Source organism: Nanorana parkeri, unplaced genomic scaffold, assembly GCF_000935625.1.
Source record: "Nanorana parkeri isolate BGI_ZX_2015 unplaced genomic scaffold, ASM93562v1 scaffold1106, whole genome shotgun sequence".
In the NCBI taxonomy this organism is placed as follows: domain Eukaryota; kingdom Metazoa; phylum Chordata; class Amphibia; order Anura; family Dicroglossidae; genus Nanorana; species Nanorana parkeri.
This window is the reverse complement of record NW_017307374.1, coordinates 127,832-140,197: the sequence shown is the minus strand read 5'-3', so window position 1 is coordinate 140,197 and position 12,366 is coordinate 127,832. Positions and strand designations below refer to the sequence as shown.

The 12,366-nt window shown below is 46.7% G+C and overlaps 1 protein-coding gene across 1 annotated transcript in view; it reads right to left on the bottom strand.

Annotated features, from left to right (window-relative positions):
* MYCBPAP (MYCBP associated protein) overlaps window positions 1-12,366 on the bottom strand; it is a 40,640-nt gene that overhangs the window by 26,554 nt on the left and 1,720 nt on the right. Inside the window, exons 2-7 of the mRNA XM_018567866.1 lie at window positions 11,275-11,408; window positions 6,376-6,543; window positions 5,058-5,156; window positions 2,103-2,280; window positions 898-1,013; window positions 672-822 (exon numbers count right to left, since the gene is read on the bottom strand). Coding sequence (XP_018423368.1) covers window positions 672-822; window positions 898-1,013; window positions 2,103-2,280; window positions 5,058-5,156; window positions 6,376-6,543; window positions 11,275-11,408 — 846 coding nt within the window. The remainder of the gene's footprint in view (window positions 1-671; window positions 823-897; window positions 1,014-2,102; window positions 2,281-5,057; window positions 5,157-6,375; window positions 6,544-11,274; window positions 11,409-12,366) is intronic.

Here is a 12,366-nt window from a genome sequence, read left to right as displayed (position 1 = left end):
CCCCCCCCCCCCCACCACCACCACCACCAACACATCAACCTTCATAGATTTACAATTACCAACAAATTAGACATTTCTGTAGAGGCCCATTTTTGCAGCAGAGACCGCAGCATAAATGATATCAAGATTGATGTGAGCGAACTTCCCGCAGTTAACATTTAAGCCGATTCCCATGAAATTCTAACAGTGTATGGCCAGCTTAACCCTTTACCAGCTTTTACCACTCAAGTGTGTCAAACAAAGTTGTATTTTATATGTATCTAGGATATCATATAAGCTCTAAACTTTCTGCATTAATCAATAGTTAACATAGTACATAATACATTACTACTGTTCTAGTCCGGCCGAGAGAGTTAAATTGAAGTAATAGTACTTTTAACCACTAGAGGGGGGCAATTTACAAAAAAAGTGACAAGCCCACGGACCTGCATTTTAGACTGAGATGTCCCATGTCACTCTCAATACACTTCGTTTACAGTGTGCTCCGGAAATGCTGTATGTACTGTATGTGAATGATAATAACGGTGGTTCTCCCTGATACAAGCAAATGTGGGGCCCAGGAAAATGGAAATGAAAGAAAGCCAAGTACCAGGACTTTTCGACCTGTCCATCAACCAGCACATCTCTAAAATCTCCCCCTGAAGCACCTTAGGGTAGCATTTGTGTGATACCTGTTTCCTGCTTGATGCTAGAGGGCTTGCCTATGTGAGTGATAGGCAATGGGTATCCATGTTCATGCTGAGTGAGTGTTATTGTCAATCCACTCAGCTCATCGCCAATCCGCTCAGGCACGTTCCAGAACTCACTTCCAATACGATAACCCTGCAGGAAAAGAATGTATAATGTTTTGGTCCAATCACATTCATCATTTGTACACGGTTATATAGTCCACCCCACCTTGCCGCTCTCCAGCGCGGGGATACAGCGGTCTATAGCATGTCTCTCCTCCTGGATGCTGCGGTAATCATCACAAATGTTCATTGCAAGCTGCTCACTAGGCTTACCCAGGCGACCTGCATGAATACATAAGATTTAGAGGGCCAATGAGAGAGAGACATATATAAATAAAACACATCCCTACGTTTGTTCCCCCTTAGTTTTAAAAATATACACTATACATATGTTAATTCCTGGAATCATTAGCTAGGTCACATGACCTGAGCCAGGGTCCCACTTCATCATTAGCAGTGGGCAGTTCTCTGCTCCATAGTGTTATGATGTGAGTACTAGTCTATGAAGCTTTCCATTGTGAGTCCATTCTGCATAATGATGCACCCCTGGGGTGCATCATTGACAACCTTGGCATGCAGGAAGTGGGTTGAATGATGCTGGTTGTCACTGAACCAGAAGGGGGCTGCCGATGGAGCAGGATTCTGGTTTTGGGAACTTTTTTTTGGACGGGGAAAGAGCGTGAAGGAATTTTAAAAAAACATGGCGTTCTGTTTTAAGAAAATGTTATATACAGTGACCAATATGCAGTAATATTGCCCATATCAGGTACAGGTACTTCTGAGAAGAAACCTTGCTTTCCCTCAATGTTTCCCTCTTTTTAAAGTAAGCCCACCTCCTTTCGTTCTTTATATTCAACTTCCCTTCATTCCTCCATCTCTGTTCATTGGAGCAATGTAATTTATCAGGTACGTTCGGGTATACGGAAGTGTACATCTTTCTTCCCTTGCTCTTACGTTGCAGCGCCAGGTGATAGGAAGGTAGGGGGGAGCCAATAGATGGTATGCATAAGCAAGGCATAAGGAGGTGGACTATACAGCAAATCAGTCAGCCTGAGCTCTGGTCATCTTCAATAGAGATCTCAGCGCCATGCCTAGGCCTTGTCATGTCATGTGACCATCACTGGAAACAGCACAGGGCAGAAAAGTATTTTAGCCTGTTGCTCTCTATTCATCTAACTCAACATGTCTGTAACATAAAAATCCAGGTCTACTTTAGCATTCTCATCTGTAGCATAAAAACAGCAAATGGGATCTGACAAGTTTATTTATGATGGTGCAGAAACTATTTTGTATCTTTCAGCATCTAAGACACAATTATATTTTTGCACATAGATAGGGTGAAGGCTCTATAAATGAATTGCAAACACTAACGTGATAATGAGTCCAGCTGCCTCTTCCTCAGGGTCATGTGATGCTGCCAGTTGAGTAGAGCGTTGTCCTGATTGTGATGACGGTGGATAATGTCTTTCTGTTGGAGTCTCCCCGTCTCATCATGTGTTCCCAAGTTCAGGAAATCTGGTTTTGTCCATTCTGAGACAAGCTCAGCAATCTAAACACAAAGTACAGGGTGACATACAGTTCGCAAGTAGATACTGAATAACATCACTTTAAATAGACATGATGGTCATTGAGAAAGGGAAACAGGGCCATACCAAAGGCCTAGATATACACTATATGGGCAAAAGTATAAGGGACCATGAGGTCAGATTTTTCTGGTAAAGGACAATGTTAATGCTACAACCTACAAAGACATTATAGGCAACTGTGAGCTTCTAACCTTCTGACAACAATTTGGTGAAGGCCCTGTGATGTTCCAGCATGACTGTGCCCCTGTGCACAAAGCCAGCTTCATAAAGACATGGTTTAACCAGTTTGGTGAGGAGGAACTCAAGTGGCCTTCACGGAGCCAACATAATTGGGATAGCCTGGAACGCCAATTGTGAGCCAGGTCTTCTGATCCAACATTAATGCCTGTCCTCACAAATGCTCCATTCACTAAACAGGCACAAATTCCCACAGACACACTCCAGAATATTATGGAAAGCTTTCCAAGAAGAGTGCAGGCTGCTATACCCTCAATGGGGGAAGGGGGCAACTCTATAATAATGCTCATCGTTTTAGAATGGGATGGAATATAAAGTTACATCATTGCCCATTAACATAATGTTTGTGCAGCTAAGTGTCATGTTTGTCATAACAGAGAAAACTAAAATCTGGTTGCAATGGGTTCCTGCACTTTGCACATCATCTCCATTTTTTACAATGACATACTGAATAAGTCTGCACATTCCCAAAGAACAAGTGCACTTTTGGTGAACCACCCTGAGAGCAGCCTGCCCCTTTCAGCTATAACATTATGACCACTGAGAGGTGAAGTCACACTGATAACATTGATTATCTCCTTACAAAGGCACCTGGAAGTGGGTGGGATATTTTAGGCAACAAGTGAACATTTTGTCCCTGAAGGTGTTGTGTTGGAAGCAGAAAAAATGGGCAAGTGTAAGGACTTAAGTGGCTTTGACAAGGGCCAAATTGTGATGGCTAGACGACTGGGTCAGAGCGACTCCAAAACTGCAGCTCTTCTGGAAGATCCCCAGTCTGCAGTGATCAGGACCTACCAAAAGTGGTCCAAGGAAGGAAAACCGGTGAACCACCGACAGGGCGTCCATGACTCATTGATGCACGTGGGGAGCGAAGACTGGCATGTGTAGTCCCATTCAATGGAAGAGCTACTTTAGCTCAAATGGCTTAGTGGCAGTTACCACAGCATACCTTTAGTGGTCTAGTGGAGACCATGCCTTGACAGGTCAGAGCTGATTTGGTGGCAAAACTCTTGAAATAATAGGTGGGTGGTCATAATATTATGGCTGTCCAGTGTAAATACTTTCCTCTAGTCTTTCCTAAATACTCTTCCTCATTGTGCTGGCCAGCCTTATGCCCCATAGCCTTTTCAGCTAAAACATCCAGGCTGGCTAAGGGCCACATTTATTCCTGTGGGTTAGTGATATTCCGCTGGATGGTTGGAATATGACTCACTAGTAGAAACACATAGAAAGGTAAGTATTAACACGGCAGACTATACTTAGGGAGGTTGGCGAATCAAGTAAAGGACACAGTCACTAAAAGTGAGCTTGTCCTTTAAAGTTTCTTCCCCCTATCCCCCCCTTATTTAGGGCAAAGTAAAAAGTTAAAATAAGAGTGGGGGCCTCCATGCTTCTTATACTTTTTTTTCCCTACTGGCCAGGGCGATCTATATAATGCCCATTGTAAACTCTTAGCGGGTCTGATCGAAGCTTACACACCCGACTAACATGACAACCATTGGGCTGGTGGCTGGCCACTCAGAGCACTTCATCATGGGAGAAAAGGGGTAGTCACATGCTCCTTATACCCAAAAGTAAACCTCACATGCTCCTTATACCCAAAAGTAATGGGTATTTTACCCCCTATGGGGGTAAAATGCCCATTACCTTTGAGTAAAATGGGGGTAAAATGAGTATGGGTATTTTACCATCTTGTTCACTCAGTGAACAGAAGGCAAGAATAGGTAGCTAACGCTTGAGGGGAGGGCTATCTACCCTAAATGGGCAAAGTATGGGTTCACTTTAGAGAATGCAAACAACAAACACAGGAAGGCATTGCCATAGTACATTTAGGAGATGATTTATAAATAATATGACCATCCATAGGCTGGGCAAATTCCGTTTACACAGAATTTCTAAATCAATTTCGAGTTGCCACCAGAAAAGGAATAGAGCCAAAATCTTCCAATGAGAACGCTTGTTCAGGTGACAACTGACTAACAGGGGATTTACCGCACCTTGAAAAATGTTCTCTCACTTCATGTTGTGTCGACGGGACAGGAGGTAAAGTGAAATATCCCCAATGGGGCAAAAACCTGACGGGTTTTAAAGTGGAGCATAACCCACTGATTAAACCATTTCTTATGTCAACTGTCAACCGAATTTTCACTCGCTCAAATGGCTGGTGTCATAGCTGGTAACATGTGCTGCTCATCTAAACAGAGGCTATCATGATGCTATCCTTGGTGAATAGGAGAAAGGATTACATTCACTTTAATCATTTCCTACTTCATTGGAAATTTTCAAAAGTTTGCTTTGGGTTTAGATACACTTTAATTGCCTTGTATTACGTTGGTCCTAGATTTTCACAAGCAAATCTTTCTATCTGCAGTAACATCAGGAATACGTTCATTACGAAATCAATATCAAAGACACATAAAAGCAAGAATTTCCCCAGAAGGGAGAACAAACAAAGGAATCTGTCATATGCTGCAATACAAGGCTTTGCGTAAAACAGACTTGCCTGCAAGTTCCCTCTTGCTGTGGCTTCTTTTCTGAGCTCCTGCAAACTCCCCAGAATGTTATGCGGCTGAAGCTGACCATGTGTGGCACTGAGAGGTAACTCTGCTTCTAAAACACAATCAGCATTAAAGGGGCACGTTAGAGAACAAGAAAATGTAGCACTTAAATGGTGGGTCAATCCCAAGCTGCTTTCATGATGGGCCGCCTATCATCCATGTGATGAGTTCCCAGGTCTGCACACCTGCTGTGCCCATTAGGAGTGGTCCCCACCATCCCTGCACTGAGTTCCCAGGTCTACACACCTGCTGTGCCCATTATGAGGGGTCCTCACCATCCCTGCACTGAGTTCCCAGGTCTACACACCTGCTGTGCCCATTATGAGGGTCCCCACCATCCCTGTACTGAGTTCCTGGATCTGCACACCGGCTGGGGCCATTATGAGGGGTCCCCACCATCCCTGCACTAAGTTCCCAGGTCTACACATCTGCTGTGCCCATTATGAGGGGCCCCCACCAACCTGCCCTGAGTTCCCAGGTCTACACACCTGCTGTGCCCATTATGAGGGGTCCCCACCATCCCTGCACTGAGTTCCCAGGTCTACACACCTGCTGTGCCCATTATGAGGGGTCCCCACCATCCCTGCACTGAGTTCCCAGGTCTACACACCTGCTGTGCCCATTATGAGGGGTCCCCACCATCCCTGCACTGAGTTCCTGGGTCTGCACACTGGCTGGGGCCATTATGAGGGTTTCCCACCATCCCTGCACGGAGTTTCAGGGTCTGCACACCTGCTGTGCCCATGATGAGGAGCTCCAACCAACCCTGCGCTGAGTTCCTGGGTCTGCACACCTGCTGGGGCCATTATGAGGGGCTCCCACCACCCCTGTGCTGAGTTTCCTTTTCTGCACACCATCTCTATGCTGAATTCCCAGGGCTGCCCATCTGCTGCGGCACTTATGAGGTGCTCCTACCATTCCTGCACTGAGTTCCCGGGTCTGTACACCTGCTGTGCCCATTATGAGGGGTAATCACCATCCCCGCTCTGAGTTCCTGGGTCTGTATACCTGATGTGGTCCTTATAAAGGGCTCCCACCATCCATGCTGGGTTTTTTAATTTCATTTTATGAAGAATGTAACAGGAGGAGGAGCTAGATGCACAGGTGGACAGGAACACTAAAAACCCCTAGGTGGACAGCAGCAAAGTTGTGAATTATTGCAGGGGTTCTTATTGATGGGGCACCAAAGCATATAAAACTGACTCAACATATTACTTTTGGGTGGACTGACCCTTTAACAAACACATGTATGAAGAGTTATACCGGCATACCTGAAAATGTTTGTCCCTTGGATGAAGAATCTTGTGGCGCAGGACGTGCCACCAACAGATGTCTTTTTCTACTCTCCTCTTTATCATGATGTTTGCGAATTAAAACTCTATTTGCGACTGGGGACTTCTGCTCTTCTTTGGGACGCCGCGGAAGATGGAGCTATCAAATAAATCAAAATGATAAAGAAAAGCCAATTTCTGTGAAATTTCTAGGTATACCATTACTACCAAAGGAGACAGGTATGGACGAACAGGGTGGGGAGGAGGATTGCAAAGTATAGGAACTACGCCAACAGCCTGCATTCTCCTCTGCTCCTGGATTGTGGGTGGGTCCTCGATGTCCTCCGGTACCATGCAAGATCACTGGTCATACATTGTACGTCACCACATCACGCAAGATCACTGGTCATACATTGTACGTCACCACATCATGCAAGATCACTGGTCCCACATTGTACATCACCACATCACGCAAGATCACTGGTCATACATTGTACTCCACCACATCACGCAAGATCACTGGTCATACATTGTACATCACCACATCACGCAAGGTCACTGGTCATACATTGTATGTCACCACATCACGCAAGGTCACTGATCATACATTGTACGTCACCACATCACGCAAGGTCACTGATCAAACATTGTACGTCACCACATCACGCAAGGTCACTGGTCCTACATTGTACATCACCACATCACGCAAGGTCACTGATCATACATTGTATGTCACCACATCACGCAAGGTCACTGATCATACATTGTACGTCACCACATCACGCAGGGTCACTGGTCCTACATTGCACATCACCACATCACGCGAGGTCACTGATCATACATTGTACGTCACCACATCAGTGCCAAGGAGTGGTTTTGTACAGCCTGTTGCCCAGCAGGCAGGAAGATTGAAGGTCCGAGGCATAAGGTGAGTATTCCTCTGCTAAACTGATCGAGCCCCTAAACTAATCAAGTATTTAGCCCTTACTATCCGGGGTAGTTATACAATTATTATTATTATTATTATTATACAGGATTTATATAGCGCCAATAGTTTGCACAGCGCTTTACAATATAAGGAAGACATTACAATCACAATACAATTCAAGACAAGATGGTAAGGATAACACATTGTGAGATCTTATGAGATTACAGATGATATTTCCCAGCAATGCTCTGCTGATTTAACCTTCCCAGGATGTAACACTTGGGCACAGGCTCCATCACTAATGGCCAAAAGGACCAGGAAGGGAAGATCCTGTCATTTATCTGTCCTTCCTCTCCCCTTCTTCTCCTTTCATGGGCTGCCTGCAAAAAAACTACAGGAGGGGGCAGAGACAAGACCAGTCACCCTGCACAAGGAGAGGGAGCAGCAGTGACAGGTCTTTGTAACAGGAAGCTTCACACTCGATTACTGCATGGATCTGGAAAAAGTACACAAAGCACACCAAGATTTAAGTAAGAGCATGGTTAGCCCTTCTCTAAAAGTTTTGGCTTTAGATACCTGTGCCATGTGCACCCTAATATGTGTTTAAATCAGTGGCGTAACAATCGCCATAGCGACCCAGGTGGCCGCTGTGGGGCCCGGGCGCAGGGGGGCCCGGCCTGGGTCGCTATGGCATGTGGGGGTGCTGGCTGTCACAGCTCGGCAGATGAGGGCGGTGTTCGGAATGGAGGAGGCCGTACCGCCTCCTCTTACATCACTGGCCAGCGACCTAAGAGCAGGTGGGGCCAGTGTCTGGTCATACATTGTACATCACCACATCACGCAAGATCACTGGTCATACATTGTACTCCACCACATCACGCAAGATCACTGGTCCTACATTGTACATCACCACATCACGCAAGGTCACTGATCATACATTGTATGTCACCACATCACGCAAGGTCACTGATCATACATTGTACGTCACCACATCACGCAAGGTCACTGATCATACATTGTACGTCACCACATCACGCAGGGTCACTGGTCCTACATTGCACATCACCACATCACGCGAGGTCACTGATCATACATTGTACGTCACCACATCAGTGCCAAGGAGTGGTTTTGTACAGCCTGTTGCCCAGCAGGCAGGAAGATTGAAGGTCCGAGGCATAAGGTGAGTATTCCTCTGCTAAACTGATCGAGCCCCTAAACTAATCAAGTATTTAGCCCTTACTATCCGGGGTAGTTATACAATTATTATTATTATTATTATTATACAGGATTTATATAGCGCCAATAGTTTGCACAGCGCTTTACAATATAAGGAAGACATTACAATCACAATACAATTCAAGACAAGATGGTAAGGATAACACATTGTGAGATCTTATGAGATTACAGATGATATTTCCCAGCAATGCTCTGCTGATTTAACCTTCCCAGGATGTAACACTTGGGCACAGGCTCCATCACTAATGGCCAAAAGGACCAGGAAGGGAAGATCCTGTCATTTATCTGTCCTTCCTCTCCCCTTCTTCTCCTTTCATGGGCTGCCTGCAAAAAAACTACAGGAGGGGGCAGAGACAAGACCAGTCACCCTGCACAAGGAGAGGGAGCAGCAGTGACAGGTCTTTGTAACAGGAAGCTTCACACTCGATTACTGCATGGATCTGGAAAAAGTACACAAAGCACACCAAGATTTAAGTAAGAGCATGGTTAGCCCTTCTCTAAAAGTTTTGGCTTTAGATACCTGTGCCATGTGCACCCTAATATGTGTTTAAATCAGTGGCGTAACAATCGCCATAGCGACCCAGGTGGCCGCTGTGGGGCCCGGGCGCAGGGGGGCCCGGCCTGGGTCGCTATGGCATGTGGGGGTGCTGGCTGTCACAGCTCGGCAGATGAGGGCGGTGTTCGGAATGGAGGAGGCCGTACCGCCTCCTCTTACATCACTGGCCAGCGACCTAAGAGCAGGTGGGGCCAGTGATGTAAGAGAAGGCGGGGCCCGTCGATAGCAGAGGAGGGGGGGCCCGGGGACGGAACAGGAGTCAGGGCCCGGCGACCACAGAGGCGCTGACAGGTAAGAGATCTCAGACCCTGCAGGGTCACTCTCCGCTGGGGCTCTGCAAGTGGCATGACTAGCAATCACGGGGCCATACAAAATTTTGCTATGGGGCCCTGTGATTTCTAGTTACGCCCCTGGTACAAATTACATATTTGAAGCACCAATTCCAGCCCAAGACGGACTATATTTACACAGGTATTATCCGCTGACATCTATTGCTCCCCAGACGGGGGAATGCTGGAGAGACCTCCACCATCTGCTAAACAAAGCCAGAAACTGTGATATATATGAAAAGTTTAGATGTTAGAAGGAAGTTGCATCACTACATGAAGAGGAAGCTGTGGAAATCTAAGATGTAAAATGCATAAATAGCCAAAATGTCAAAAGATTTTAACTTATTGAAGCTGCAATGTAATTTGCAGACCAACAACTACTCATCAGCATTAAGGTCACAACAATGCGTAAACTCATTAGACACGTTCAATGACGCAATCCACAAATAACGCAATACGTGTCACATTTATGATGATGCTACAAAAAAGGCATCACAGATTTTTCTGGAATCATCGGACAGATAACAAGCCTTGTAAAGTTGTCCATCAATGATAATTCTTTAACCATAGTGTATGTTGAGAAACCTGAAGGGTTCCTCCATTGTGCTCAGCATACACTGATGGCAGGAGGCTTCCAAAGGATGACTGTTTGGCTTCCTCATTGAAGACAGGAGCTTCTCAGCCTTTTGGCTAAGATCCAGTGTATCTGTTCTTATCAGTGTGCAGGAGGGGAACAGCATGGACCGTCATGGAGTGGATGGTTGCTAAGTACTCTCCGAAGTGAAGGTGGGTATTGAGGCGGCTCCTTTTTGGAAGAGGGGGGAGCTTCCTCGGCATTAATGCCTCCTGATAGGGATAGGTGCTGCACCTCTGGTCTGGCTGGAGGGTTCGGGAGGCGCAGAGGCCAGTGGTGCTGTGCCCCCCAGGGGTGGCGTCCCAGGTTGTGCCAGAAAATCACATGGGTGTGGGACCCCACTGTGATTCCCTGTCACTAGGTCACGGCACTTCTGGACTATTCCTCTAGGGCAGGCCTTATGACTAGCTCGGGGCAATATTTTTTCTCCCCGGCTGCAAGGCCTGCCAGAGTTGCGCACTGGCACTCTATTTATTTTCTGCACTTTTTATGCACGTTTGAGCACCTTTTTTCGACTTCACAGAAGACAGAGGGTGCGGGTACCTTCAACGCCCTTCCTGATGTCGGGGGGAGGTTCTGTGGCCTCTATGGGCTCCCCTGCCTCCCCGGGGGTCTCTCTTCGGGAGAGCCCCCACCTAGTACTCTGTGGACCTGTTTCAGCAGGTCCAAGAGGAGAGGGGTCCGCCAGCCTTCGGGTAGGAGGACCTAAGTCGTCCTTGCTCCTGTCAGAAGCCTTGCACCCCGGGGGGTTTCAGGAAATCAAGGCCCTTTCTCTTCAGAGAAGGTCCAAAGCACCCTCGTGCACTTTTTTTTTAATGTGCTTTTAGTTCACTTTTTTTGTTCACAGGGGTGAAGTTTGTCTTTGATGCACGCATCACGGACCTTTAAAAAGAAAAATTGAAGATAGGATCTACTGAAGGACAATCAGCGGGTTACAGACTGCCCAGTGTGACATTTATGGCTGAACCAGTCTTGGACATAGGCATGCTGTGATGCTGCTGGGCCTCAGTGCCACCGTAAATGCTTCACGCCCTAACTTTTAGATTGTATGGGCAGGGCCCTCCTATCCCCCTTGCCTGTAATTGTATTGTAACTATAACGTCGTCCTTTATATTGTAAAGCACCATGCAAACTGTTGGCGCTGTGTAAATCCTATATAAGAAAATGTCAAGGTCGTATAGTAGCCATTATCTAATACAGCATCTCACCTTCTCCAGATCACCAAATCTGATTGCCAGGGACTGAATTTCATCTCCTGTCAGCGTGCTGCTTGTAGAGGTGTCACTTAGTTCAATGGGCACTGGTGGAGTAGGCTGCTCATTTACCTTTGACTTCCTTTTCTCTGTAACAATCAATTCATAAGTCAATGTAACAATGGCAGATTTTTTAGGTTTGCATAGTGGATTGGGGTTCTAAGGTAGGACCATAGCCAAAAATGTATATTACTATTCACTACGCATTCCATAATTAAAAGAACATGACTTAATAAGGTGCCTAAAGGTAACAAACTAACATTAGGGCGCCTGCCTTTAGATGTCACAGCATTATGCAGCTGCTACAGTACTGCTGATCTCCTGCAGCCACTTCCTGTCTACATGCACTTCAGTGATGGCTGTATGGCATTTCAAGGTCTGATTTCCCGATGGTGACAACAGTGGACCAAGTCTGCATGATGTTTGTTGAAGGGGCCACTTGTAGTCTGCGTTGGAAGCGCATGTGACAGGGTGACAACACAGGAGCACAACTGGCAGACAGAGAGAGAGAGTGTTGTCATCCTATAACAGGAAGTGCCTCAACAAGGACCTTCATGGTAGGATCAGCAGGTATTATTTGAATAGCTGCAGATTTTAAAATATTGACAATTTCTTTTGAAAATAACAATCACATGTTAAAGCTTATTTGTGTGGGCTCCTGAAATTCTCCCTTTCAGTGGCAGAAATATCACCATAGCGACCCAGGCGGCCTGGTGCAAGGAACATAGGGAACATAGGGGTCCCCCTGAGGCCGCCTGGGTCGCTATGGCATCGCAGACTGCTGGCTGTCACTGGCGGCTGTGAGGAGGAACGTGTCGCTGTCCAGATCACTGACAACCTGTAACCTGTCCGTTATCTGTGCAGTGGCGCGTTCCTCCTCAAAGCTGCTGCTGAGTCAGTGACAGCCAGGGCTGCTGTGGAGGAGCCCGGGGCCCGGTGGCTGCAGCGGAGGAGGCGGGGCCCAGTGGCGGTGGAGGAGGAGGAAGAGGTGAGGCCTGGCAGCAGTGGAGGAGGAGGTGGGGCCCGCCGGCGACCGAGGAGGAGGCT